Below are 27347 nucleotides of genomic sequence, written 5' to 3'. Positions count from 1 at the left end.
TGTAAATGTTACCTGTGGAGCTACGTTTGTAGATTTGTTTTGTTTTCTTGTACGTATGTGCTGAATTCAAATTTCGCGCATAATATGATGTACGATAGCGCCACCCTCCGGCGCCACTGATCCGGTAAATTTGCGTTATGTTGTTTTTGAGTGTGATCGTTGTGAAGTTGATAGAAGTGGTGAAAATCTTACCTCTTCCATACCTTTATTTCTCAGTAAAATCAACAACAAATTTACCCAATGAAAGAGAGCGATAATGGCTGATGAACAGGTAAATTCGCCCTTCATAATCTATGTGAACCTTACGAGAACAATCACCACTTAACTCCAGTCACTTCATCCCTATTTCAAATAAAAGTCTCGTCGAGTACGTCCCCTTATCAGACACCGATAAATTCTCTGAACTAACCGACGAGACGTCTTTATTAGCTTGACATTTTTTCACTGATAGCCTCTGATTTTTGTCAATTCCTTTAGGAGATCCGCCAACTGGAACTGTTGTGCAAGCAGCTCTATGAGTCTCAAGACACAGCGGTTAGGGCTGATGCCGAAAAAGCCTTGGTAGTGTTCCAGGATGGGCCCGATGCTCTCACCAAGTGCCAGGTTTTGTTAGATAGAGGTGATTCGTGTTATGCCCAGTTGTTGGCAGCTACCACTTTAACAAAGTTGGTGTCGAGAAGTGCTCAAGGTTTGAGTCTCCAACAGCGTGTTGATATTAGGAATTATGTGTTGAATTATTTGGCCACTAGGCCAAAGCTGCCCAATTTTGTGGTGCAGGCGTTGGTCACGCTTTTTGCTAGGATCACAAAACTAGGATGGTTTGATACACATAAAGAAGATTTTGTGTTTAGGAATGTCGTCAGTGATATCAGCAAGTTTTTACAGGTTTAATATTTGCTTTTGATTTTCATTAAAGCGTGTCAAACTAAAAATACAGCAGCCCTTTATTGACATACTGATTTAAACATTTTTGGACTGTATTTTCCAACCAAAACTACTATTTGTTCTTAATAATATTAAAACATTGATGGTGTGAGCAAAAGAATTGCTCCAACAGAAGTTTTTTGTAACATCACTAATATTTTGAAATTTTACTACATACATATAAACAGATTTTATCTTGTGAAATATATTATTTGAGCAGTAGTGTTTTTCATATTAGACCAACATTATAATTATTGCACTTAAACATCGCTAATACACTGCGCCAAAAAAATGTCGCAACACATCGAATTTCGAAAATGTTTGTTTATATTATCACTAGTGTAACATTAGTAGTATTATCCCGGAAGATTATTGAAATAGCAGATTTAAAGAGGATTTTAATGAGAGTGTGTGCTTTTCGTAACTAAATTAGAAAAAATCTTGTATGAAACACGTAGCAAAATGGCTATTTTTTTTCACACGACATGTTGGACCACTCGTTGACACTCGTGTTCCAATTGTCATGTCTGGTGCAAAAAAGACGCTCATTTTGCAACTCGTTGCATAAATAGCTATAGTGTTGCGACAATTTTTTGGCGCAGTATACATACACATGTTAGATTATGTTGAGGAAGTTGACAAAACTATTTGGTAGTGTTGCATGATGGTAAAAATTTAGTGATAATTCAAAATATGATAGTTAAAAACTATAACAACGATAAAGATTACGATTATCATTTGTGTCTATAACTTGTGAATAGGAAAACCAGATTTTCTGTTTCATTTTTATTTTTGACTAGCTGACCCGACAGACGTTGTCTTGTCCAATCCAGATTTCAATAAATTTGTTTGTGATCGTTTTGTGAATTTGTGAAAAGCTATTGGAAATGTGTAAACAAAATAAAAATGAGAAATTTTACATGCGAGATGAATTCTATCGGCAGTACACTGTTGAAATGCTGGAAATGTGTGGTGTGCCTGGAATGTGATCGACTTGGAACCATGCGGATTTGTTTCAAAATTTAATTTTGAACAGCGTTTACATTTGTTGGACAGATCGCGAAACAAAACAAAAGTAATAAACTACATAATAACAAATGTAATTTTAATTTAGGCCGAAATCCGTTTTTTCAGATTTTTTTCCAAATCTCCCAAATTTTTTTCAACTGAAAAACATTCAATTGAGTTATATCAATCCCAGGAGCATATCAAACAAACAAAAAAAAAAACGAATCAATTAATTGTGTTGTTCCTATCGTCAATTATGATCGAGAGTACATTCAAAAATGTAATTTTTGCAGTTTTTCCGAATTTTCCGATTTTCGTTTGTAATTGTCCCGAATTTTTTTCCTTAAAACTTTTCAAAGAGGCCGATTTCAAGTTGGCTTGCGACGGTCGCACTCGTTGTTAATGGTAACGCGCAAAATTCCAACTTTGAGAAAGATGACGCATATTGGTAATTAATGTGTTCCTACACATAGATAGCTACACATTTGCGCTGCAATCAGGCCCCAAGATTATAACGAACAAAACAAAAAAGGAATTACGCATATTCATCACAAAAACCCATAGAAAAAAGCACTTTCACCTTTTCCAGAATTATCCAATTTTCCGGGCAACTACTTTTCCAATTTTTTTCCATAAAAACTTAATTCGGACTATTACGAACATTAAAAAAAAAGAATTGGCCAAATCGGTCCAGCCAGTGAAGCGGTTACCAACGAACAGCATTTAATTTTTATTTATAGATTTGCACTAACCTCGGTACGAAATTTTCATCAACATTCTATTTAAAATTGTATTTAAGCAATTACATATTAAATAATATAATAATTTAAATAAAGAAAATAACTACACTAACCGCAGTTAATCAATAAATTGTCTTTGTTATACTACTTAGGGATTAGGTTTCAAAATGTATTGTATTGTAAAACTAAAATGTTATAAAATGAAAGTAGTTAATATTTATGTATTAAACCACTATTAAAGTTTTGAATTGAAATTGTATTAAAATATTGTTTTAAAAGGTATAGAATGACTTACGATTATGAAATTATTGATTACCGTTATGTTTTTATAGAATTAAAAGCTTGCCAAAAATGTAACAGATTAGTTGTAGTTTTTTTAAAATTAAATTAGGTTTCACCGAAATAAAGAAATTCATAATTTAGGTGATTATTCTTTATAGATTGAAGAGTTTTTGATAATGTTACACAAGCAAATCAGGTGAACATTAGAATTAGAATTGAAGATCTTTTTGTAATTTAAGAAAAACCGCAAAAACAAAATCGAGCCAAATTAATCATTAAATCCATTTCTATAAAGTTGAATTTTTCGTAATCGTAGAACTTTATGGGTTGCATCTTTTGAAGCAGGTACTTAATTGTAAAGTTGGACAATGGCGACCTTGCCATTGGCTGTAGGGCCAATTCTCGATATTTAGCCTCACGTTGGAGATATCGAAAGAAGTCACAAAAAGTTGTTCATGATTCAATTTCGACTTCCCGTACCGAGTTTCTATGACTGTGTAAAAGTGCAAATCTTTACTCTTAATAGTACCTAACAAAAATATCAGTCTGTCTTCATCTTAAATTGGCCACACTGTATATGAAGGATTTTACAAAATTCACAAATCTGTGTTCATTTATATTATTTATTTGTAATATGTACATATTAACTTTTTAAATAATATAAAATTAAATTTAAAGTGACCTTTGTATATTACATATTTCTTTTATTGAAGTGATTTTTTTTTAGATTGAAGTGGTTTACTTTATGTGAGCTACACGTATTTGTTTCGTCAGTAAATTTTTTAAACAAAAATGACGTAAATAAATACATTGTAACAGTTGGTGGTTTTACTTTCTAAAATAATAAAGAATTCACAAAAGAAGTAGTAATAAGTTTAAATAAAGTTTTTAATTTAATCGAACTGGTATTTACCATTCCCGACCTTTGCATGTAAAGCTCCAATAATTTTAAAATTAGTTTAACGTTGGTTTAATAATGACAACAACAGTAAGAACGAATACTGTATAATTTAACCGACAGTTTCATCGATCTTGTTCTTTGAAAAGCTTTTCCTGGTTTTCTAAATTCACCATTTAGGTACATACTAATTTAACATTATTACCATCTGCCGATGTGATGTTAATATTTTATATTTATTGCTTATTCCCTTTTTAGTTGTATATGTATTATTTTTTCTACTAGATTTCAAAATAATTTTAGTAAATAACGAAAGGGGCTGTGTACTTTTAGTTTTTTGCGTTTATGTGAGTTTTACTGTTGAACGTAAACATTTTAGGGTTCGGTTGAACACTGCATGATCGGTGTGCAACTACTCTCTCAACTGACTTGCGAAATGAATCAAATATCCGAAGTGGAAGCGAACCGTTCTCTGACGAAGCACCGCAAGATCGCGTCTTCGTTTCGAGATACTCAACTTTTCGAAATATTTCGTCTTTCGTGTACCCTTCTAGGCACCGCAATAGAAAACTGTAAAAATCTCAACTTCAACGACGAAAATCAACACGGTCTGATGACGCAGCTGTTACGATTAGCCCAGAATTGTCTCACTTTTGATTTCATTGGAACTTCGACGGACGAAAGTTCGGACGACTTGTGTACCGTACAAATACCGACCAGTTGGAGGCCGGCTTTCCTCGACTTCACCACTTTGAAGTTGTTTTTTGACTTGTATCATTCCTTGCCTAACACACTGTCGTCGTTGGCGCTCTCCTGTCTGGTCCAGATCGCCTCAGTTCGGCGGTCGTTGTTTAGCAACACGGAGAGAGCTAAGTTTTTAACTCATCTCGTGAATGGAGTCAAACACATCCTGCAGAATCCTCAAGGTTTGAGCGATTCAGCAAATTACCACGAGTTTTGCCGACTGCTTGCGCGGCTCAAGTCTAATTACCAGCTTGGGGAGTTGGTTATGGTCGATAATTATCCCGAGGCTATCCAGCTGATAGCCAAGTTCACCGTGCAGAGCTTACAGGTAATTACAGGATAAGGTTAACTGAAGTTGGTAACTGTTAACAAGTAATGTTATTACTATATTCATGACCTCACAATTAGCTAAAACACGATTGAGAGCAAGAGAAGTTTACTTAACGATTGTTCTATTTAAAAAATTAATGAGGACGTTGGTCCTCGTTATCGTTCTAAAAGTACAGCTTCCCCATTGTAGCTTGAGCTGTGAGAGCCGGATGCGCAGTGGTCTAACACTAATTTTGTCGCATTTCTTTGCTGCTTCCAGGGCCTCTATCGGACCTCTTTATTCAACTTTGCGCATTCTCACAGCTCAAGCTACAATGGGCAAGCTGTATGTATTCTCCAGAATAATTGTTTTGTAGATGTGGCAGTTTGCGCCGAACAGCGTGCATTACTTGCTGAGCCTTTGGCAAAGGATGGTGGCTTCCGTTCCGTACGTGAAAGCAACCGAACCTCACTTACTGGAGACTTATACACCGGAAGTGACAAACGCGTACATAACATCAAGACTGGAGTCTGTAGCTGTGGTGGTCCAAGAGAACCTCGAGGATCCCCTTGAAGACTTGGGTATGGTGCAGCAACAACTCGAGCAACTGTCTGTGATTGGTAGATGCGAATACCAAAAAACTTGCACGTTGTTAGTACAATTGTTCGATCAGGCCGCTAGAACTTACCAGGAATTAATGGCGATTCCCAGAACGAGCGGAGTCGTCAGTCCGACGCAACACGTTGAAATTACCGTACAAGAAGGTAATCGAAAGTCGCGAAACCTACAAGTACCTCGGATGGGTAACGGAAACAATGTCGTTTTTAGGTAGGTTGACTTGGTTGGTTTATATCATCGGTTCGGCAATAGGCGGCCGCGTCTCATTCAACAGCAACGAAGAACACGATACGATGGACGGCGAGCTGGTGTGCAGAGTACTGCAATTAATGAATTTGACCGATTCTAGATTGGCACAAGGTGGTTGCGAGAAGTTAGAATTGGCGATGTTGAGTTTCTTCGAACAATTCAGGAAGATCTATGTGGGTGATCAGGTGCAGAAGAATTCGAAGGTTTATAGAAGACTGTCGGAAGTGTTGGGATTGAATGATGAAGCGACTGTTTTGAGTGTTTTTATTAGGAAAATGTAAGTGGATACAAAGTGTGTAATTCCGAAAACCAACACTTTTGTTTTTGTTTTAGAATAACAAATTTAAAGTATTGGGGACGCAGTGAACAAATTATTAGCAAGACGTTGCAACTTCTCAATGATTTGTCCGTCGGCTATAGTTGCGTTCGTAAACTAGTCAAACTAGAAGAAGTCCAATTTATGTTGAATAACCACACTAGTGAACATTTTCCATTTTTGGGTAATACGGTGGTCGTTACAGAAATGCGATGCAGGTCGATGTTCTATACTTCGTTGGGACGTCTGCTCATGGTGGATTTGGGAGAAGATGAAGATAGATTTCACACATTCATGCTACCACTCACTGGTGATTAGACAAATTAATTAGAGTCTTGGCTGTTGCTAATCAGGTGATTCTTTTTTAGCTTCTTTCGAAAATATTGGTACGATGCTAACTGCAGCGGATGGTCCGATGTTTGCTTCGGAGGACGCTAAGAAAGCTTTGATCGGTTTAGCCAGAGACTTGAGAGGTCTGGCTTTTTCGTTTAATACTAAAACGTCGTACATGATGCTCTTTGATTGGATGTATCCTTGACATTTGATGTCTTTATCTTTTGTTAATAGTGAACATATTTTAAAACCCTTAATTTTTCTCAGATATCCAAATTATACTCCAATATTACTAAGGGCGATAGAACTGTGGTATCACGATCCCCAAGTAACAACTCCCGTACTAAAACTCTTCGCTGAATTAGTTCAAAATCGGTCGCAACGGCTGCAATTCGATGTGTCGTCACCAAACGGAATTTTATTATTTAGGGAAGCGAGTAAAATTATTTGTAGTTACGGTAAGATATTTCTACGTTAGTTTTTATCTTGTACTGAAAAGTTTTGATATTTTTTATAGGTAGTAGGATATTAAATGTAGAAGTACCAAAAGAACAAACGTATCCGTTGAAATTGAAGGGGATATCAATATGTTTTTCTATGCTCAAGGCGGCATTGTGCGGCAGTTACGTAAATTTCGGAGTGTTTAGACTCTACGGTGACGAAACCCTGGATAATGCTCTCAACATATTTGTAAAACTGTTGTTGTCGATACCACAATCGGATTTATTGGTGAGTAATATCGTATTTGAAAAAATATTAATCAACAAAACAAGTACAAATTGTTAAATTAAAATTATTTCAAACAGATTAATTATTAATATATTGATGACGTTTCATTGTGTCCAGTTGTTGTCTTGTGGATTGGTACTTTGCGAACGTAATTCGTCGGTTTTTTTTTTCATGAAATTAATTATAGTGCTTACGTATTTTGAAAATTTCTGAAGATTATAACGTGCTTTGTTATGCCAGTTTCATTTAGCAACGGTAATAAAGTCTTAAAAAATGACTTGGACAGTGTTAACGTTTCCTATTTTCTTAGCTGCGACACTTTTTGTTTGATTTTACTAAATAGAGTTATATTCATTTAGACTTCTCTTGAGCCGTGAGTCGATTCTAAACCACTTGATCGCGTGCTTAATGTGGTGGTAAATCGAGTGGTGAGTCAATTCACTACTTTAATTATAAGTTATAATACACAGTACGAGGTTGTGCATGACAGTTGAGATGCTATTTGTTCCATGCAGGACTATCCAAAGCTGTCGCAGACTTACTACGTACTCTTGGAATGTCTGGCACAGGACCACATGAGTTTTCTCTCGACACTGGAGCCGCAAGTATTTTTGTACATCCTCTCCTCGATATCCGAGGGTCTAACTGCCTTAGGTGGGCAACTGAATCACTATACAGGTCTGTACGGTTCAGGGACACAGCACTACAAAACTTTGTCACTATTAAAGACCTTGCAGTCGTGTCACTTTAAAATTTGTTGACAAAGTTTCGTAAAAAATCAGACCCGGGTGGCTATAAATACCTGGACTTGGGTTTATTTAGGACTAGATTGTAGTTTTGTTTGTCTTTTTTATTTTATGGTTTTTGTTTTTTTAAAGAATTGTTTGGGTCTGCAGCTGTCATGTCTCTGACTGTACAAAGCTCATATAGTTAACCAGATTCGAGCACGTGTTTTTTTTCAATAGCAGTATGTTGACGAATGTTTGCTTGCCGGATGTTCAGCATGAGCTTGAATTGATTATAGATTAATTGTGCAGTCTCAAAAGACTTGAGACACTTAATCGGCGAATGACGTGCTTCAAGTAGATTCTTAATGCAAAAATAACGCATTTGTGCTAATCAAGACGTTGTTTTAGGGCTGTAATAAAAGCGTGAATGCATTTCAGATATCGATGGTTTCTTAGTTTGCAGAAACTGAGTCGATATTTTTTTTAATTGCCATGTTTAAAAGCAAGCTTAACAGCCCTGGGTTGTTCGGTAGCTTTCAGTACGTCACTGCCAAAATATGTGCGATTATTGGTGTAATAAGACCGTGATCGAATGAGCTTGTCAAATGAAATGTGTGCGTGTGGAATTGGTGCTTGCCGAGTTATCTCTTGTTCCCGTAGCGTTGTAATCATTCGAGCAATTGTAGATACAATGGTTTGCACCGGCTGTTGCGCGACATTGGATCACATAGTCACATATTTGTTTAAACAGCTGACGCAGAAAGGTACGAATTTCACCGCCTTCTGACGACCTGACTTGACGATAATTGACGTTCCAGTGTATCCAGGTAAAAAACAAAGAGTCGGTTTGGCACCGAGCAGCGACATGTTCCTAAAAGTACTCGAGATGCATCCGGAGATACTTCAGCAAATTTTGAGTACTGTACTGAACGTGATCATGTTCGAGGATTGCCGAAATCAGTGGTCCATGTCCAGGCCGCTTCTGGGACTCATCTTGTTGAACGAGGACTACTTTAATCAAATGCGGGAAAGTATAATCAGGAGCCAGCCACCTGATAAACAAGCAGCGATGGTGCAATGGTTCGAAAATTTAATGGATGGAATCGAAAGGAATTTGTTGACAAAAAATAGAGACAAGTAAAGTATTTTTGGTTTGATGAGAAATGTATGATGATCGGAATATTTTCAGATTTACACAAAACCTATCAATGTTTCGGCGGGATATTAATGACTCTTTAAAAGGGCCCAATGTAAATACGTCGTCTGCTAGTGATATGATGACATCATAGTGAATGTGAGAGTTGCAACTGTCAGATCAACAGTGTGCTGTTTTTATGTACTGTGAAAAATACTAATTGGTTGTTACATTAGGTACACATTGCATTTATTTTTGTTAAATTATTATTAACGTTAAGAGGCGGCGAATAAGTATTGTTTCTTGATGGATTTGTGAGTGAATTAGATGCTTGTTTGAGTATTTTTTTTAATGATGTATAATGTAGTAATAGAAGAAAAATAAATGCATTGGATATCTATGGAAGATTATCAGTGCTGGCGTACTTTTCAGTACTAATGACTTTATTTACAATAGAAAAACTGAAGCAGGCTGATTAAAATTTTAAATAAACCATCACCTGTGTATTCATTTGTAGATTTTCCCAGTGAAATTTTGACTGACAGTGCGGTTAGCGTTGCTTGGATTGACTCGAACTGACTTTGTAAATTTCATGTGTAATTTTCAATTCATGTTTAAAATTTGATTATTTGACGACTGTGAACATAACTATAACATTTTAGACATTGTGTGATGAATTTTGTTCTGTATTTTATGGCAGTATAGATGTTTGAAATTTTTTAGTCGTTTATAGATTCGTCGCTACGTTTGTTTCATCAGAATGCATGATTATGAGCTGCAATATTAACAAAGATTCATTCATAAACGATTGTAATAATTTTGTAACTATGTAGAGAAAAATTGTCAACAATAATATTCATATCATGCCTTTACGACCGTGTTTCGTAATTGCGTTTAGTACTTACATACAAAATGTAAAAAAAAATACGAGATATTTACGTGCACTTACGGTTTCCGTACGTTGGGTTGCAAATGATAACTTGAAAAAAAAACTGTTACAGGAATGCTTTCGATCGTATGCACAAAAAAGAGTTCATGGATTAGTGCTAAAATAAGTCTGCAAGTTTGGGTTGTATTTTTCGCCTACTTGTTGATTCTACCGGAGTAGCGAATGCTTGTTTTTTTTCCAGTAAATTAGAATTGTATGTCAAAAATGGTGATACCAGATCAAGCAAAACTGTCTTCCGAGGAAAATTTAGCCATCCATCATTACCGGATTCAGGATAGATTCTTAAAAAAAACGCCGTTGACAAATCTTGATTTCATCACATTAATCCGGAATAACGGTACATAACCTCGTCGAAATCACGTTTGATTTTTTTGGGTAATCATGTCCGTAGTTATTGTCATGGGACTGGTATTTTGAACTTAATTTATAGTTTTTTTATAGAATTTATTCAGGTTGCCTGTATAACGCACTTATTTAACATAAGATAGTAATAACATTTATTTAATATTTAACGTAAGATATTTATTGACATTTTACTCGGCATATGTTTTGGGAGTGAGTCGAACATTTTTTCTACCTATTGAGGCGAGTGTCAAGATAAAAATATGGATGGTTACATTTGATTTGGTATATCAGGTATACCCATCAGCTACCTGGACTTAGTACTTATTGCATAATAGGTATAAAAAATTAATGTTAAAATCTCAATTTTTTATTATTAATTCAGATTTTTTTCTCATGCCTTATCGGCAAAGGATAATATGTTTTCTTTATACCATACTGTTATTAGGATTTATCAGTACTCAATGCTTGATTGATATGATACCTATAACAGACTAGGCCGTTATTTTTGCTACCGTTACTACGGTTACGGCATAGATGACAACTAAATTTAATTTTTGAAGTAAAGAGAAATGTCAGTCTTACAAATAAATCATCGTTAAATGTTAAGTATTATTGGTATAAAGAAAACTATAAAACAACATACGGCCGATATGGATATAACAGACTCGGTTGATTATAAAATCTCGGCTCCGCCTCGATTTTACAATACCTCAACCATGTCTGTTATATAACCCATATCGGCCTAATACCGTTATATACTATGAAAAGCAATAATCGTGAGAATGACATCACTACATTTTTTGGTACCTACTGTTACGTTACCAATAATAAATAACTTGGACTTTTTTTTACATGCCTGCTTTCCATAGCAAACAAGAAAAGTCCCTGGATTAGCGGCAAAATAAAAGTCAAGTCCGGGCAGTATTTTTCGGCAAATTAAAATTTGATATGAAAAGTTATCATGGGTATCCGAAATGTTAATTCTAGATCAGAAGCAAAACTTCACTTCATCACAGGGGCTCACAATAGGAGTTAATCTCATCGCAAATTACGTGCAGCTATCTCAACACAGGACGTTACGGAACAGTGTTTTAGCATTTGATTGGCTGATTATTTGTCTCGTGGACAAAGTGTCGCCAGAGAAGTGTGGTAGACTAATTGCTAAAGTACGTGATGTGAAAGAAAAAGGGGAAAAATATAGTGTTCCATCAAGACAACGCTCCAGGTCGGAAAAACATTATTTATATTTATTTACTATGGAGGGCGGAGCATTGGAATGCAGTTTGAAATTTTGTGTTTGCAGATTCTTAGTGCATATTTCATCCCAAAAGTTTTAAGTGATAATAATTTGAAATTCAAGTAATAAATTGTAATTTTATTTCCCACATGTTAATATGTATTGCTTTTGTGAATAGTTTTTATTCAGTAATTTTTTACTTTTATTTTTTTAAACTGATTATACCAGTCATTTGAAATTGTTGTTACTAAACATCTGTGTTGAATAAAACGTTATCGTAATATGTTGACCTGTTGTTTTTTTACATTTTTCTTCTAGTCATCTCGTGACAAAAAAGTCCGTAAGGTATTTAATTGGTTAATAATACGTAACTTAGGTAAGTACAGGTCGACCAGAACAGCTTGGCTAGTGACGCAGTGGATTGAAGTCCCGCCCACTAGCGGAGCGCACTTGTTTGTTGTGTCTGGAAGTGTTCAGATCGTGTACAATCGGGCTAAAATCAGCGCTTCAAGCTTCAAGTGAACAGCATGTCCGGGCTGTTTTGAGCAGATTTGCTTCGTTGAGTGTACCGCACCTACAACCGTAGCCACATCCTTGTCTTACAGACACTCGCTCGTTTCCTGGTCGGCGCATCTCAGGCGCCAAGCTATTCTGGTCAAGCTGTACGTGAAAACAATTCTTATTCAGAATAAATTTAGTTTTTATTCTTAATAATAGTATTAAATGAGTATTAAATATTAAATGAAATGTAAATACCTAGAGATGTAAAATATTTTTTTAGAAACTCGTGTTGTTTGTGATTATTACGTCGGAATACCATATTTTCTATTTTCATTTCAATGAGTAAATTTTACGTTGTAATACCTACTTGCAAAAATTACCATATAGAACGCGTGTCAGAAATAAATACATTAATTTTAACTGGTCATAAAACTCCATACAGGGTTATTCACGTAAGATGACGAGCCTGACCAGGTAAAAATGCAACCCAAAATACATTTTACAAAGCATTCATTGAGTTTTGATATTTAAAAATTATTATTTATTGCACTCACTTATTGCGAATTGTTGTAGCAGCATTTTCCACACGTTCTCTTGTATCAATTGGGATCCAATACCAAGTCCTTCATGTACCCCCACAAGAAGAAGTAGCACTCCCGCACGCTTCACGATACACTACACAATATTTATGTATTCACTATTCGAAAATAAACGCACCATTTTCACAAAATTTAAGCTCAAATCACACAACCAACACGTAAACACCTGCCTTGTGCAGTCGGATAAAGCTAACTAAAAATTCAATCCTCTCTACGTCGGCCGCGGAGCGAAAAAACTTTATTCTAAAAACAATGTTTTGCGCTGATTTTACAAAAACTATTATGTATTCCACGGTCACTGTCCGTTGGGTCAAAAGCTAGAAAATAGACAGCTCGTTAATTTACGGGAGGGAAAATACTATAATGAAAATTATATTTCGAAAAAATAGTAAGTAAGTACATAACAATTTTGTTTTTCTTGACGAGATCTGACAGTGTCGAATAGAACATTTTTTTTTCGACATTGTCAGAATTTGAAAATTTTCTCCTGTGTGAACGGATTTTGATAAATGTCACAACTTGTCAAAACGAAACGTCAAGCTAATTTTAAAGATTGTAAGCGATTTGGAGCCTTTAAGGGACTCGTCGAACAAAAAAAAATTTTTGGGCTTTTTTGGGACTCGTGGGCCTTTAAAACGCTCTTTTCACTCGCGTTTTAAACTGACCCACTCATACCAAAAAAGCCCAATTTACACACGAACTCGTTAAATAAACTACATACTGTTGCATAATTGGTAAATACAGGGTGATTTACGAGAAATAATGAGCCCGACGGAATAGAAAATGCAACCCGCAATTCATCAGGAGAAAAACCCGGACATTTACCGCTTCGATGTCCGACTTTTTGTTGCAATGTATTGTGGGTTGCATTTTCTATTCCGTCGGGCTCATTATTCCTCGTAAATCACCCTGTATATACAACGTGTCTCAGAAATAAGTACTTACATTAATTTTAACCGGTGACAGATCTCGTTAAAAACAAAATTGTTATGTACCATTTTTTTTTTAAATCTAATTTTCATTTCAGTATTTGCTGTTTATTTTCTGTTATATGACGCAATGACAGTGACCGTGAAATACAAATACTCGTAATAGGTTTTGTATAATCAGCGCAAAACATTGTGTTTTTAGTTTAGTTTTTTCGCTCTGCGGCCGAGGTAGAGGATTGAATTTTTAGTTAGTTTTATCCGACTGCACAAGGCAGGTGTTTACGTGTTGGTTCTGTGATTTGAGCTAAAATTTTGTGAAAATGGTGCGTTTATTTTCGGATAATGAATACATAGATATTGTATAGTGTATCGTGAAGCGTGCGGGAGTGCTCCTCGAGCCCAGAGAATTTCCGTGCTACTTCTTCTTGTGGGGCTACATGAAGTTTTAAGAGAACAGGTGGAAAATGCTGCCACAACAATTCGCAATAACAGAGGTAGGTATGTTGGAAAGAGTGAAAGTGGAAGAATTATTTCTCCGGCGCCTTCGTTATTGTACTATTGACAATAACAGCGGTCACTTTGAACACTTCGTGTAATGAATAGTGATTAGGTACTCTTATTACTTCATGAGAATTTTTACAGATTAATACATTCATTTTAGGAAACATTTTGTCATTATCTTAGGTATGGAGGATTCATTAGGGTCAGTTTAAAATATTTATATTAAAATTGTTTACATTTAATATCTACCATATGATTCTCTGTTTTCTCCTCTATCCTTATAGGTCATGTCACAGCAGCAGGAGCAGCAGTTAACCGCTGTGCATAAGTTAGCAAAAAATGAAAGTTTTCTTGCATTTGTTTTTGTTCTTCGCTTATCGGCATCGGCGAAGCAAGTAATCCCCATAGGCGGATAACGAAATTTGTGCCAAATCTTTCAATAATTTTAATAATTGGATAACTTCAAGGTTAAAGCACGCGCGACGAGTTTAAGAACACGACGCGTAGCGGAGTGCTTTTAATGTCACAATGTCTACGTCTTTTATTTATTTATAATAAACATATACAAAAAGAAAATAGTTTTATTTTTCACTTTACTATAATTGAATGATAGCATACGAAATACGTAAACATGTCCATAACAACCGGGGCATAATAAGAGGGCGTAATGAATCCATAACGCCCTCATCAATTCATAATTGCAACACAAATAGCTATTTCGAAACACAATTAAATAAAATCAAAAATAGTAAGGAGTTTTTAAGATATTAATTATGTATATTGTATAATATACAAAAAAACTATAATTTCTAATTAATAGTATATTATATATTGAGGGAGAGAAATGCATGATTTTTCCTAAGGTGCAGTTTGTAGCCAGAGGGCGAAGCCCGAGGGCTACAAAGCACCGAGGGAAAAATGAGCATTCTCTCCAGAAGTATATATACTATTTTTTTCACGGTAGGGAGTAGAAACAGCACAAAAATCTCAAATTTTAAGAATAAAAAAATGATGACAAATGAGTTGTCATCTTTCGATGAATTTAATGGAATTAGTAGTTGCCTTGACAACACAATTAGATTTTTGTCACAACAGTCAAAAAAAATGAAAACTCCCATTAGATTTTTGTCACAACTGTCAAAAAAATGAAAACTCCCTAGGGAGCAAGTATTTGCAAATATTTGCTCCCTAGGGAGAAAATGCCCTACTTCTGTCACGATGTTGACATCCGAAAAGTTGATTTCTACTCCCGATCGTGAAAAAAAATCATTTCGAATAGGAAGCTGTTGCCTTGGTGTTCAGGTCCTAAATTGTTGCTGTTTTCGTGAAATAAATTTGTCGATGTAGGGTGAAATTTTGGTGTAAAGAGCATACTGTTGAATATCACATCCTCCCACGTTTGTACGTGGAGAGACACTCACAATTCCAGTGATATAATACCTACTGTTAAACTTCACGACTAAACCTCCTCCACTGTCTCCGTGGCATACCGCAATACCTGAAATTGATTAAAAAGTTTTCCGAAGTGTCACTGCAACATATCGTAATTAGTAATCGTAATTACCATTGTTCAAATATCCTGCACATAATTTATCGGAAGTTAAGAATTGTGTAAAATCTGGGGGCAATTTTTTGAAGCATTCGTTAAAATTTATAATGGGGACTTTCAGTTCTTTGAGTTCCTTGGCAAGGTCGCTGGTGCCGTCGGAAGAAGTAAATCCCCAACCTGTTACCTAAAAAAATTATCAGTAATACTTGAATTAAACTGAACACTGTATTTACATAACCAGTTAAATTAGTAGAAGGGTTTGACATGTCGTTTTCATAAATTAGGCTCCAATCGACACAAACTGGTTGAACTTTTTGAGAAAGGACGAAGGGTATTGATGTCACCAAGATGGCAATATCGCCAAAATAATTTCCAGAAGTTGCGGTGTAGAATTCAGGAACAAATATTTCTTGCACCTACAAACTTTTTTGTTAAGATTTTACATCGTATAATTATTATATGTACTCGTATTACGGTCGAGAATTGGGCATCGTTAGACTCTCCCGAATGGTTATACAATCGGTAATACTTTCCAGCAGCCACGACAAAATCATTTTTAGGATGCACGTTACCTTTTTGATCTGTTACACACTGTGCACCTAAAATATGATTTATTTTTATATGTTCAAATTGGCAATCAGTAAACTAACTTGTTACGATGAGCCTTTGACTTATCAGTGATGCGCCACACATAAATCTCCTATTTTTTCCGTAGTAAACTGCTACATGCCACGGATAATCCCCTTTGTTCACATTGTTGCCATTAACAATCAGAGTTTGGGCAGTGACCGACTTTTGGCCACATACTGATAATGCAAAATTTTCAGTGACCAAGAGATTTATTTAGCACGTCTAGTGTATAATTACCTGGAACACAATTGGGTTGCCGTTGGTCCCAAAACCCGTTTAGACATATGTTAATAGGATTTTTCGCCAACTGTGGGTCTTCATAATATGTAGCACATTCATATTTTGCAAGAGTACCTTCTACCGGTTCGATACAATTTTCTAATTCTTTGCCTTTTAGGAAACAAGTGACTTTTGTGGTACTGGTACTATACGATGAACTACACGTTTCTGTAACAGATACGGGCTTAAAAAACATCACGGTAGATTATAATATTATTTACTCAAACATGTTCCGACTTCCGAATTCCACTTTCCGTTTTCACAAAGTATTACCGAATTGCCGTCAAGTTTATATTTATCTAGACACTTCACTTGCAGAACAGTTCCCTCTTCGACAGACATCCCAGGTGAAAATTTTGAAGAAGAAAAACCAAAATATATTAACCAACTGCCAGATTTAGGGTGTTCCGGGAGGATGCAGCTAGTCCTTAAATGTTTAAATAATTATTGCTTGACATTAATTGAATAACAGCAGCATTTTCCTTAGTTTCTGTTCCGATTTCATACCTGTGCCCTTCTGTTTTCGATGGAGTCTCAGTAGTTGGTTTTTGACAAATACTTGGATCTTCATCATTGTTACAGTCTGCATTACCAAAACTGCAAGCAGAAAATGGGCAATTAAAAATGTTTTTTCTTAATTCTCATGTTTTGAATTTGATTTTGATATTCGCAAGAAATTTACTGTAAACTCTTAAAAATAATAATAAAAATGATTACGGCCTAAACTGTGCTTCTTTCTCCGAAATGAAACTGTTGTATTGGGCCACTTTGGTGAAAAGAGCGTATTGCTGGCTATCACAAATTTCTGCGGACGATACTGGACTGGCACTGACAATTCCTGTCACGTAATATCTGCCTTCGTGTTTGACCACTAGAGCTCCTCCACCATCTCCGTCACATAAAGAGGTACCTGAAATGTTTGTTTTTTTATAAATGACAATTTGATTGTGGCAATTTTATATTGTCACATACTGCTATTCAGATAACCAGCGCATAATTTGTCATGGGTGAATAAATGTTGAAAATTTTCAGGTAGGTCTTGATTACATTTGTTTCGTGGAATTAGTGGTACTTTCAGTTCTCTGAGTTGATCTGCTGGATTAGCACCGGCAACTGTATAACCCCATCCACTCACCTGCATCGATCAAAAGCGTAAATGTTTAAGCGAAATAACGTATTATATTTTCTTACCCATCCAGTTATATTTTTAACATTGTGTAATGATACGTCGTCGTATGCCAACACCCAATCTACGCACACTGGTTGAACACTTCTTGAAAGTGTGAACGAGTTTTGTACAACAATCAGGCCAATATCCGCGAGAAAATTATTTTTCACACCTGTGTACTCCAGTGGAATAAACATATCCTCCACCTGCAAGAAATTCAGTTAATTCTAATATTTGTACGGTAAATAACACGTACTGTCGAGTACTGGGCCTCAACATCTCGAGTACTGTTGAATTGCCTGTATAGTTTTCCAACAGCAACAGTGAACCTTCTTTTGGGAAGTAGTACCCCATTCCGGTCAGTTATGCAATGTGCAGCTGAAATTTGTGAATTCATTTTACACGATACAAGTAGGAATTAATCGTATTTACATGTCAAAATAAGTCTCTGACTTATCAGAGCTCCATTGCAAACGAGTCTCCTGTTTTCCGTACGGTAGATGCCTACGTGCCATGGATAACTTGCTTTTTCTGCTTTTTTGCCGTTTATAATCAACGTTTGGGCGCTAACTGCTTTTTGGCCACACACTAAAGACAGTTTTTAAGATGAAAATATTTCAAAACATCAGTTAACTGACCTGGAACGCATTCAGGTTTCTTCGAGTCCCAGGTACCATTTCGACAAACGCGAACTGGATTTTTAACTAGTGCCAAATCTTCATAAAAAGGAGCACATACGTGTTTTGCTATAGTACCGTGTGGAGGATTAATGCATTTACTTGTTTCGTTGTTTTTGAAAGTGCACACTATAGTGATGGTTTTGGTACTAACTAACGATGGACATGTTTCTATAACAAAACACAAATTTCAAAAATATTAAAATTTGCGATGTTGAATCTATTACTTAAACACTGCCCAATAGGTGAGGACCAACTTCCATTATTACATAAAACGAGTTCTTTTCCATCTAATTGATATCCTTGGGAACATCGTATCCGCAAGATGGATTCTGAAGTTACAGACATTCCGGGAGTATGTACAGAACCTCCTCCGAAAACTGACCACTGACCAGAAGTAGGATGTTCCGGTAATAAACAATTGCCACTAAAATAACATGTTTTTGGATTATTACTTACAATGAATATGTATTACTTTGGAAGTGTCGGACGAGACTGTGATGATGGAGTTGTTATTAATGTTACCGGTTTGTCAGTTGTTACTCCCTCACAGTTGGGATCCTGATCACACTCAATGCTTCCCGAACTAAAAGCAAAAATATGATGCATTATAGAATTAGGTATTTTAATTTTGCCAAAAACTTACGATCTATATCGTGCTTCTTTATCTATTATAAACTCCTCAATATAATGTGAAATTTGTGTGTAAAGAGCGTACCGCTGGCTATCACATCCGCCGTTTGCTGTAGGTGCTTGTGGTGATAGACTCACAACCGCTGTGACATAATATCTCTTTCCAAATTTAAAAACTAGACCACCACCACTGTCACCGCGGCACACAGAAGTACCTAAAAATGGTAATTAATGTCCTGCTTTTTCAAGTCCAAAATATTACCAGAATTTAAATAGCCGGCACAAAGTTTATCGTCTGTCATAAATTTTTCGTAATCTTCTGGTAATTCTTGAATACATTGTTCGTAGTTAATAAGAGGAACTTCCAATTCTTTGAGCACTTCCGAGGGTTGTTTATACTCAATTGTGTAACCCCAGCCGCTCACCTGTACACGTCATAATTTCTTTATCATTCAACAAGTTTAAGTCTAAACTCACATGGCCAAAAATTTTTCTGGTGGGATCGAATAATGCGTTGTCGTATTTAAACCCCCAGTCCACACAGACAGGTTGAACTCTAGCTGAAAGAACGAATGTTTTATGCGTAACTAAAATAGCAATGTCGCCAAAGTAATTCTGAATTTCCCCTTTGTATTGTCTAGGAATAAACATTTTGTAAATCTAGAAAAAAAAATTAAAAAGAGTTTCTTTTTTATAACGGGACTTACGTTGGAGAACTGTGATTCTTTAAAGTCTCGGGGGTCGTTGTAAGTTCGATAATACTTCCCAACAGCCACAACATAGGTTTCCGTTGGGAGTAACTTACCTCTCTCATTTGTAATGCAATGTGCGGCTACAAGAGTGACATTTTTTGAAAAATTATAGCTCGGTAGAGTAGTAGGTACTCACTTACCTGTTAAAATGACTCTCTGATTTAGTAATGACCCACCACAAAGTAATTCCTTATCTGTCGTATTGTATATCGCCACTTGCCAAGGATAATCTCCTTTAGTTACTGTAGAACCGTTAACAATTAACGTCGGATCGTTTTTTATAGATTTTTGACCACATACTAAAAAATACTAGAATTTGTGAATGTTTACCGATAAGTAGGTAATATCTTTGCAACCTGGAACACACTCAGGAATACTGTGGCTCCATTTGCCATTGAAGCAAACATGAGCTGGATGTCTGTCGAGTCCTCCATCTTCGTAATAAGGGGCACATCTAAATTTTGCAACGGTACCATCAACGGCGTTGGTACAATTTTCCTTTCTTTTATTGTTGTAAGTGCAGGTGACGGTCATAACAGACGTACTGTATATAGAAGGGCACGTTTCTGCCGCGAAATTTACCAGTTAAATGAAGCTCGAAATAAATATTGGAACTTACTTAAACATTGGCCAACTTCAGTTGTCCACCTTGCGTTAATACAAACGAGTGCTGCATCACCATCTAATTTGTAGGTGTCTCGACAAGTTACTTGCAGGACTGTACCCGAAGGTGCCAGCATTCCGGGATTTAATTGATTTGCTGATCTGTAAACTGACCAGCTTCCAAATGTGGGATGTTGGGGTAGTATGCAACTATATTTTAAAATGTGTAATAAAATTTTAAACGGTACGGATAAACAACAATTACCCATTGTCGGTAAATTGACGACGCACTCGTACACCAGTACTAGTTACCGCTGACCTGTAACTGTGGACTGTAATTACAACTGAAATTAAAAAATTAATAGCACCTAATTTCGCACAATCCTTATGTGGCAACTTACCATAAAAATTGAAACAAATCACTTGAAATAAAAATGTGTTAGGACTAAACATTCTGTTAGTTGTACTGAACTTTGATTAATAAATTCCGTTAGGATTGCTATAGCATTTTTTATGTTCTTGTCTCAAATCGATGACCTTTTCATCGTAGGTTACTACAATAAAACATTATGCCAGTGAAAATCCACCTCTTTTTGCTTTTTGAGAATCACTGAATTACCACGGCGTTTTCAAGAATGTGTTATAAAATTGGAAATCCCCTTCTGTTTATTTGTTTGTTGACCTTGAAAATACTGAATTAATGTTTTTCTTGTTTTATTATTTTATAATGAAAAATTAAATAAACAATAATGACCTCCACCTCTCAGTAACAGTACTTAATAAAAATGTTGCGAAGGTTAAAGGCCTGAAGATGAACTTACAAATTCTTGTTAGTAAATCACAGAGTGCGAGGGAGGAAGTTATTTGCAACAAAGATTGTTGGTTTTTTGATCTTCTACCGGTACTGTAATACGTAAGCATTAAACTTTTTTTTTATAATGAGGTCATAAGTTTATGATAAATTAACAAAGTTGTTACCGCGAAAGAACGTCAAGAAGAAGAAATGTAAACAGGTTTACTCAACAAGAACTAAACAACTGAATGTACGCAATGATGTTTGGTTTAAAACCGGAGTTGCCGAATTCCGTCCCGCGGTCAGTAAAAGTTCGAATTCCGTCCGGGGTAGGATTAAGAAAATTCGAGTTCCGTCCGGCGGTTATCAGCATAGTGGGGGGAAAAACGTTATTTTCATGACGTGACTTTACTAAGAAAAAATATTGGACCTTGCAGATTGACGAATTTGCCACGTCTTCCAAAGACTTTTAATGATTTTTTTTTGTTAAACACTGTCAGAATTTGAGAATTTTCTCCTATGTGAACTGATTTTGATAAATGTCACAACTTGTTAAAACGAAACGTCAAGCTAATTTTACAGATTTTAAGCCGGCCCATGTGTAAAGTCCCATCTAAATAAACGCTTAAGTAACGCTTAAGGTATAAGATTATGTGGCCCTTTAAAAGTAGTTGACCGGAGATAAACGTCCCTTTTGTCGCAATCGCAGTAGGCGGTCAGCCCAACCATAAATCATGCTTCAAACAATTCTCTGTTGTGAATTCCAGAGCCGGCCTCAAAACAAATTCGTACCGATGAAATTATATTTATTTATTAAATATTACAATACTATTACAAATCATCTTTACTGTTTTCAAGACACAAAGTACTAAAGGGAATTTCGTTACAATCACAAAATTTACAATAAACATCAAAAACATGTTCTATCACAAATTTTTAATCCCTGCCCTGAACCAAGGAAAGGGGATGCAGCTGCACGAGCCGAGACAACCATCTCAACGCCAATATTGGTTTCCATTATTGGGATAATTTTAGTGCTGCCATATAATCTTATACTTTACTATACGTTACTTTACATAGATGTTAAATATTTTTCACCGGTTTTTCTGCCGGACGGGCAAGAGAACCGGGCGGTGAAACAACCGTCCGTGTGCAAGAGGCCTTTATGTAATACGTAGTTATTTTCATGCCATTTTCCAAATCTGACTATTGGAAAGCAGCCTGGCAAGACGTAGATATTTTCAATAAAAATCTAATTGAGGATCCTACAAAACAACTTCCGGGATTTGACCTACCTAGGAAAATCTGGTGTAAATTAAATCGTTTTAGAACCGGCCATGGCAAATGCAATAATATGTTGTTTCACTGGAACATTCGTGAAAACCCTTCTTGTGAATGCGGTGCAGAAAAAGAAACCATCCAACACATTGTGGAAGAATGTCCCCTTACTAAATTCCAGCAAGGTTTCTCCAAACTACATCTACTTACCGAAGACGCCCTAAATTGGCTACAACAAATTAAAAACATATAATTTACCATAATTATTTTATGAATTTCGAATTTTAATTGTAATTTTCTTCATACGAATATATATATATATCTTTTCATGCCACCGGCCGTTATCGACGGTTTTGCATGATTCATAATCCGCCGGGAATGTTCAATTCCCGGCCTAGTAGGTACTTATAAAAGTGACCTTGGTTAAACATTCACCAATATTATTTTTTGCATATCGTAATGAAAGTGGCACTTTTTACATGCAAAATCGTAGTGAAAGTATTACTTTTTTGCATCATTTTATTCTCCTTGGAGATGATTATCAAAGCATACCCACCCTTTTTTTTTTGTAATTGTTCATAAATCCCTTTAGACCAAATTTCCCAACTTACATCGATATGCAAAGAAATAGTGTGTAGATGCATCTACAACACGTTATGAAAATATCTTTTTTCACTTATTTGCTTGATTAACTCGGGCTACCCCCTCGTTAATCAAACTGCAAATTCATGAAAAAAAGTATGACTTTCATAACTAGTTGTACAAATAACTATTTCTGGACTCGTGATCCACATAACTATTACACAACGCTTTCTTACATGTGGAATTAAAAAAAATATATATATATATATATTTTATTTCACAAAATTACGCGCTGACTGTAAATCTCCATGATTGAAAAATAGATGGAACTACATACTAAGTACATACAGGTGTTACGTAATTCGACGGCAATTACTTTATTGGTAATTCTGAGGGATAAAGTAAATCGTACTTTGTTGTTATTTTTGCTTCTCGTTCTTCGTTGTCGGACTAAAAGCCACTAAAATCAACCAATAAGGAATAAGGGTTGAGAAAAAATATGCAGCAAAATTAGATATCAAGTTGTAGTGCAGCTAAATTAACACATGCGACAATTTAGTTGTGTTAAGACAGTAGCGCAGGAAAAGATGGGACAAAGGTGACAAAAATGTATTTTTTATTTATTCGGTCGTTTTCTTTCAGGGTGGTGATATGGGCAACCATCCAGATTTTTTTTTTGTTCAAAAAGCCGTAGCACATCTAGCAACCGCTCCTGGTTAGTCAAATATTAATTCAATTTATTATCAAATTCCCCAGTCTCGTTGATAGCTCCCGGGTCACTTCAAGGTAGCCATTCAAAATTCTGGCAACAAATTAATCATTTCCTGAACTTGGTTACGCAGCGCAACAGCAACATTTACGGCAAAAATGGTTGGAGTACACAACATTACTTAATTGCTCCAATTATTACATCAGTTAAGGTAAAACTGAAACCAGGTATTTCATGAAACAATTCGTTTTATTATAAAACTAAGTCTTTTAAATACCTACATCACCATTTTAAAACAACTTAATTAATGTTAGATTACATACATATATCTAAAATTATTGCTCCAAAATTTGTGAGATTTAAGCGAATTCGGTAATGTTTTGTTCTAGTATTTGTTTTCTGGTGTTATTGCTTTGGTCACTTCTCACTCTTGCAGTTCGGTTTTTCTGCAACAAGTTCTCTTCCAACTCGTTGACTTTCTGAGAATTGACACATAAAAAAATCATTCAAAACCCGAGTCTTGGCAACTCACCTAGTTCAACGAGTTCACACAATAATTCGAGTACCTCGTCTTCATCTGTACAGCATTCTGCAGCTTCGTCGAGCTCTCCTCAAGCTTCGCTATGTGCAGCTTCAATTGGGTGTCCTCCCTCAGGCCCAACTGGCTTTTGCACGCCTTTAGCTTCCCCTTTTCGATGTCCACTTGGTTCTTGAGTGTCTTCACGTCCTCTCCTCAAGACCGTCTTTCCGCTTCCAGACCTGCTTGTGGCAGTCCGTGACTGAGATAAAAAAGATGGTCGACAACCTTTTTTTTTAAATCAAAGTCGCCGAGAAGTTCAGCTCCTGGTCTTGAATGGTCAGGTCGGGGACGGTTGCCACCTGGAGCGACACCATCCTGTAATGAAAATGAAGAAAAATATTTCGTGATGTAACAAAACAGAAGTGTAATAAGAATGTTCACGATAGAATCAGTTAGGGGTGAAAGACAAATTTGATTGTAATCAATTATTATGTTCATGTGAACTATGAATTCATCATAATATTCTTCAAGCTTCCTATCTTTTCAACATAAAGTTACTTACAACATCTTGTAGAAGTATAGCTGCTTATGTTCTTTTTCTTAAGTCTGCAAATGATGAAAAATATTTAGTGATGTAACAAAACAGAAATGTAATAAAAATTATCAAGATGGAATCAGTTAGGGGTGAAAGACAAATTTCGTTGTAATCAATTATGTTCATTTGAACTATGAATTCATCATAACATTCTCTAAACCTCATATTGTTTATATAAAGTTACTTACCACATCCCGTAGAACTGTAGCTTCAGGTCTGTACAAGAAAAGCAAAATTAGTGATGTAAAAAATCAGAAGTGTAATGAAAATTTTCAAGATAGGATCAGTTAGGGGTGAAAGACAAATTTGATTGTAATCAACTATGTTCATTTGAACTATGAATTCATCATATTATAAAATACATATCAGGTGTTCATTTAAATTTATTTTCAAAGTAGACGTTGAAGAGTCGATTTAAATCTAACCTCACTGTCTCACTGTTTGCCTTTTTACTCTGTAGACTGATGAGTGGTGCGTTCACAACTCTTCACTGCCAACTTTGAGCATAAATTTAATATAACTTAAACTGCAATCAGTCATCCAAACTACATTTTTTAATTTAAAAATATTGTACTAACCCTGAACAACGTTCATCTGATTTTAGTCCTTTATGTGATTGGCTTCTTAACTTTGGCTTGAATAAAAACTCTGGGGACATCAATATTTTCTTTTTTATTTACAGTTCTTCTATGAACGTAAGTATTTGAAATAACTTCAAAACCAACTTCATTAAACACATTTGTCAAAAACTCGACCGAAAAGTAGTAACTCCTGAAGATTTTAAAGAAGTTAACTTCATGTTATAAGTTTAACAGAGTGTATCATACCTAGTTCCATCTTGTCTCATATACAAGTTTTCTGAAATTTTGTGACCTGCTTTAAACCTTAGTTGGGCCATATCATAAACACCATAGTCTCTAAATAAAATAATTCCCTCTGGTTTCAGTAACTTGTAAATATTTTTTAAAGTTGGCATAAATTTGTCTGGATGTATTGCTGATAATACAAAAATTAATGTTGCAATATCGATACTTTTCTCATCAATTTTGGTAAATATATCTTCAGTAGTTATGTCAGTTTGAAATGCTTTTACATATTCTTCATTATAAAGTGGATTCTTTTGCATAATGTCAATTGCTTTAATGGAGAAGTCACACGCAAATATATGAAAATTTAATTTTTCTTCAATTAAGGGAAAGATAAAATTTCCCACCCCACAACCAATTTCCAGCAATGTTTTTTTTGTTGTCGAGGGACTGTTTAGCAACTCTGTAAATTCTCGAGTGGTCCAATGACGGTCTTTGAAGAAACGTGTTTCATTACGCTTATAAAATAAATCCCAGTACTTTTTAGCATCTCTTTCAAGCATAGAAGCTTTATAAGGTGTTACCAGACGTGAATCTTGTTGTTGTAAACAGCGCTGTTCTTCGACAGACAATTTTTTTGTCGAACACGTGAACTCCTCAATTTCCGCCATTGTGATGAAAATATACTGTAACAACATTTTTTTGATTCACTGTTGTTGTTTTTAATAGATATAAAGTTGAAATTTTTTAAAGATGATTAAGAAAATTACAAATTTAATAATTCGAACTTACCAACTGATTGCCCCTTTGCCTTTGAAAAATCGAGACCGACTTGCCGATCCGATACCGACTACCGCGTTGCAAGTTACCGACCGAAACCAAAGTTCCACTTCCATTACTTCCAATCCAAAGTACGCTAGGATGGCGAAGGCGATTGGCATTGGCGAGAGCCGGCCCACCACGACACGATTGGTGCTGGAACTGTTTGGTAAATAAGAGTTGATGCAGTGGCGTAACAACAAAAAATTAGATCGAAGATCCAAGTTTCTCTTAAGCTCTTGGCATTTCCAGTCAACTGTCTACCGGTGTGTAAATGATAGGCTTTGGCTTTATGATTATGCGGGGTTAAATAATTTCTGGACATTTCTGGAAATTGAGTCATAAACCGATAAGACTCCGCCACTGGAACTTTTCAAACGGCAGGCTGGCGCGCTCCCATTGCGCATCCAAGCTGCTCGCCATGCTAAAACGCGTGAACTTTAACTGTACCGACCGAGAGATTCGAGACTCACACCGACACCGAGACTGCTGCAGCCAGCGACCTCTTATGACTTGTCTTGTAATACAAATAGATCCCTTCACGGCCTCCTAGATATAATCATTCTAGCACAGATTCTCATCCAAGTGTTCATGAGTAATCTGTGCTTAGTGTGCTTTTATTATTAGGTTGTTACGATTAAATGCGACATTTTCTTTAACGAGCAATTACGTTAGCACTTGCGAGCCAAACAAAACCACCTTCTATTTCGAATAGAATAACACCACACACTATTTTTTTTCTCTAATCAAGAAAAGTATACTCCGTTTTTGAGTTCGATGCCGATAAGTCGTAAAACCGGGTTGTCATAAATCAATAATAATCACCGCTTAACACACGCACACGCAAATTTCTTTTTTCGGGAAGATGAAGATACTTGC

The 27347-nt window shown here is 35.8% G+C and overlaps 4 protein-coding genes and 3 non-coding genes across 18 annotated transcripts in view; 2 read left to right on the top strand and 5 right to left on the bottom strand.

Annotated features, from left to right (window-relative positions):
• Positions 1 to 98: 98 nt before the first annotated feature.
• On the top strand, positions 99 to 9512 carry Ranbp16 (Ran-binding protein 16). 3 transcript variants are annotated; one of them, XM_069052539.1, is made up of 13 exons: positions 101 to 271; positions 478 to 885; positions 4232 to 4924; positions 5283 to 5670; positions 5735 to 6050; positions 6107 to 6399; positions 6458 to 6617; positions 6690 to 6880; positions 6940 to 7151; positions 7667 to 7805; positions 8566 to 8643; positions 8698 to 9016; positions 9069 to 9512. In XM_069052539.1, exons 1-13 carry the CDS (start codon positions 257 to 259, stop codon positions 9166 to 9168), a joined length of 3312 nt encoding a protein of 1103 aa, XP_068908640.1. In that variant the 5' UTR covers positions 101 to 256; the 3' UTR covers positions 9169 to 9512. The 3 variants fall into 3 exon arrangements, with proteins under 3 accessions (XP_068908641.1, XP_068908640.1, XP_068908639.1); XM_069052538.1 differs by having other exon boundaries at positions 7667 to 7829; XM_069052540.1 differs by lacking the exons at positions 7667 to 7805; positions 8566 to 8643; positions 8698 to 9016; positions 9069 to 9512 and adding an exon at positions 7511 to 7630 and having other exon boundaries at positions 99 to 271.
• Positions 9513 to 14831: 5319 nt separating this feature from the next.
• On the bottom strand, positions 14832 to 21324 carry LOC138135684 (transmembrane protease serine 9-like). Of its 4 annotated transcripts, XM_069054487.1 has the most exons (27): positions 21188 to 21324; positions 20986 to 21048; positions 20768 to 20920; positions 20632 to 20710; positions 20383 to 20576; positions 20120 to 20329; positions 19904 to 20062; positions 19719 to 19843; positions 19489 to 19671; positions 19274 to 19436; positions 19025 to 19226; positions 18854 to 18964; positions 18606 to 18805; positions 18340 to 18549; positions 18134 to 18289; positions 17958 to 18079; positions 17725 to 17907; positions 17506 to 17668; positions 17251 to 17443; positions 17041 to 17130; positions 16755 to 16960; positions 16492 to 16701; positions 16275 to 16430; positions 16099 to 16223; positions 15858 to 16040; positions 15640 to 15808; positions 14832 to 15573 (listed from the first exon to the last, which is right to left on the bottom strand). In XM_069054487.1, exons 3-27 carry the CDS (start codon positions 20817 to 20819, stop codon positions 15374 to 15376), a joined length of 4044 nt encoding a protein of 1347 aa, XP_068910588.1. In that variant the 5' UTR covers positions 20820 to 20920; positions 20986 to 21048; positions 21188 to 21324; the 3' UTR covers positions 14832 to 15373. The 4 variants fall into 4 exon arrangements, with proteins under 4 accessions (XP_068910588.1, XP_068910590.1, XP_068910589.1 ...); XM_069054489.1 differs by having other exon boundaries at positions 20632 to 20691; positions 20768 to 21048; XM_069054488.1 differs by lacking the exon at positions 21188 to 21324 and having other exon boundaries at positions 20986 to 21058.
• Positions 21166 to 27347, top strand: part of LOC138135688 (serine-rich adhesin for platelets-like) — a 43854-nt gene continuing 37672 nt past the window's right edge. The window contains exon 1 of the mRNA XM_069054495.1: positions 21166 to 21279. The gene's annotated coding sequence lies outside the window, so the exon portion shown is untranslated. The remainder of the gene's footprint in view (positions 21280 to 27347) is intronic.
• Positions 23959 to 26588, bottom strand: LOC138135689 (tRNA N(3)-methylcytidine methyltransferase METTL6). 7 transcript variants are annotated; one of them, XM_069054501.1, is made up of 7 exons: positions 26442 to 26588; positions 25671 to 26335; positions 25422 to 25614; positions 25032 to 25059; positions 24811 to 24854; positions 24261 to 24623; positions 23959 to 24207 (listed from the first exon to the last, which is right to left on the bottom strand). In XM_069054501.1, exons 2-3 carry the CDS (start codon positions 26318 to 26320, stop codon positions 25452 to 25454), a joined length of 813 nt encoding a protein of 270 aa, XP_068910602.1. In that variant the 5' UTR covers positions 26321 to 26335; positions 26442 to 26588; the 3' UTR covers positions 23959 to 24207; positions 24261 to 24623; positions 24811 to 24854; positions 25032 to 25059; positions 25422 to 25451. The 7 variants fall into 7 exon arrangements, with proteins under 7 accessions (XP_068910602.1, XP_068910600.1, XP_068910604.1 ...); XM_069054499.1 differs by having other exon boundaries at positions 25032 to 25614; XM_069054503.1 differs by lacking the exon at positions 24811 to 24854.
• LOC138136121 (small nucleolar RNA snR60/Z15/Z230/Z193/J17) lies at positions 24689 to 24778 on the bottom strand. The gene has a single exon (XR_011161173.1). It is a non-coding gene; the product is annotated as a small nucleolar RNA snR60/Z15/Z230/Z193/J17 (small nucleolar RNA).
• On the bottom strand, positions 24915 to 25001 carry LOC138136123 (small nucleolar RNA snR60/Z15/Z230/Z193/J17). Its single transcript, XR_011161175.1, has one exon. It is a non-coding gene; the product is annotated as a small nucleolar RNA snR60/Z15/Z230/Z193/J17 (small nucleolar RNA).
• LOC138136122 (small nucleolar RNA snR60/Z15/Z230/Z193/J17) lies at positions 25119 to 25202 on the bottom strand. The gene has a single exon (XR_011161174.1). It is a non-coding gene; the product is annotated as a small nucleolar RNA snR60/Z15/Z230/Z193/J17 (small nucleolar RNA).

This window comes from Tenebrio molitor, chromosome 7, assembly GCF_963966145.1.
Source record: "Tenebrio molitor chromosome 7, icTenMoli1.1, whole genome shotgun sequence".
Classification (NCBI taxonomy): Eukaryota; Metazoa; Arthropoda; class Insecta; order Coleoptera; family Tenebrionidae; genus Tenebrio; species Tenebrio molitor.
The sequence above is the reverse complement of the archived record's forward strand: the minus strand, read 5'-3'. Positions and strand labels throughout refer to the sequence as shown.

Excerpts from the sequence above, each read along its gene's own strand:
- LOC138135684 (XM_069054487.1), bottom strand. The coding sequence starts at position 20,819 with ATGTTTAGTCCTAACACATTTTTATTTCAAGTGATTTGTTTCAATTTT. Across the intron at positions 20,577-20,631 it reads CGTCAATTTACCGACAATGG|TTGCATACTACCCCAACATC; the intron begins GTAATTGTTGTT and ends TTTAAAATATAG. Across the intron at positions 18,965-19,024 it reads AAAGAAGCACGATATAGATC|TTCGGGAAGCATTGAGTGTG; the intron begins GTAAGTTTTTGG and ends TTTTGCTTTTAG.
- LOC138135689 (XM_069054498.1), bottom strand. The coding sequence starts at position 26,320 with ATGGCGGAAATTGAGGAGTTCACGTGTTCGACAAAAAAATTGTCTGTC. Across the intron at positions 25,615-25,670 it reads ATGAGACAAGATGGAACTAG|GAGTTACTACTTTTCGGTCG; the intron begins GTATGATACACT and ends TAAAATCTTCAG.
- Ranbp16 (XM_069052538.1), top strand. Across the intron at positions 6,618-6,689 it reads ATGATGCTCTTTGATTGGAT|ATATCCAAATTATACTCCAA; the intron begins GTATCCTTGACA and ends AATTTTTCTCAG. Across the intron at positions 7,152-7,666 it reads TACCACAATCGGATTTATTG|GACTATCCAAAGCTGTCGCA; the intron begins GTGAGTAATATC and ends TGTTCCATGCAG.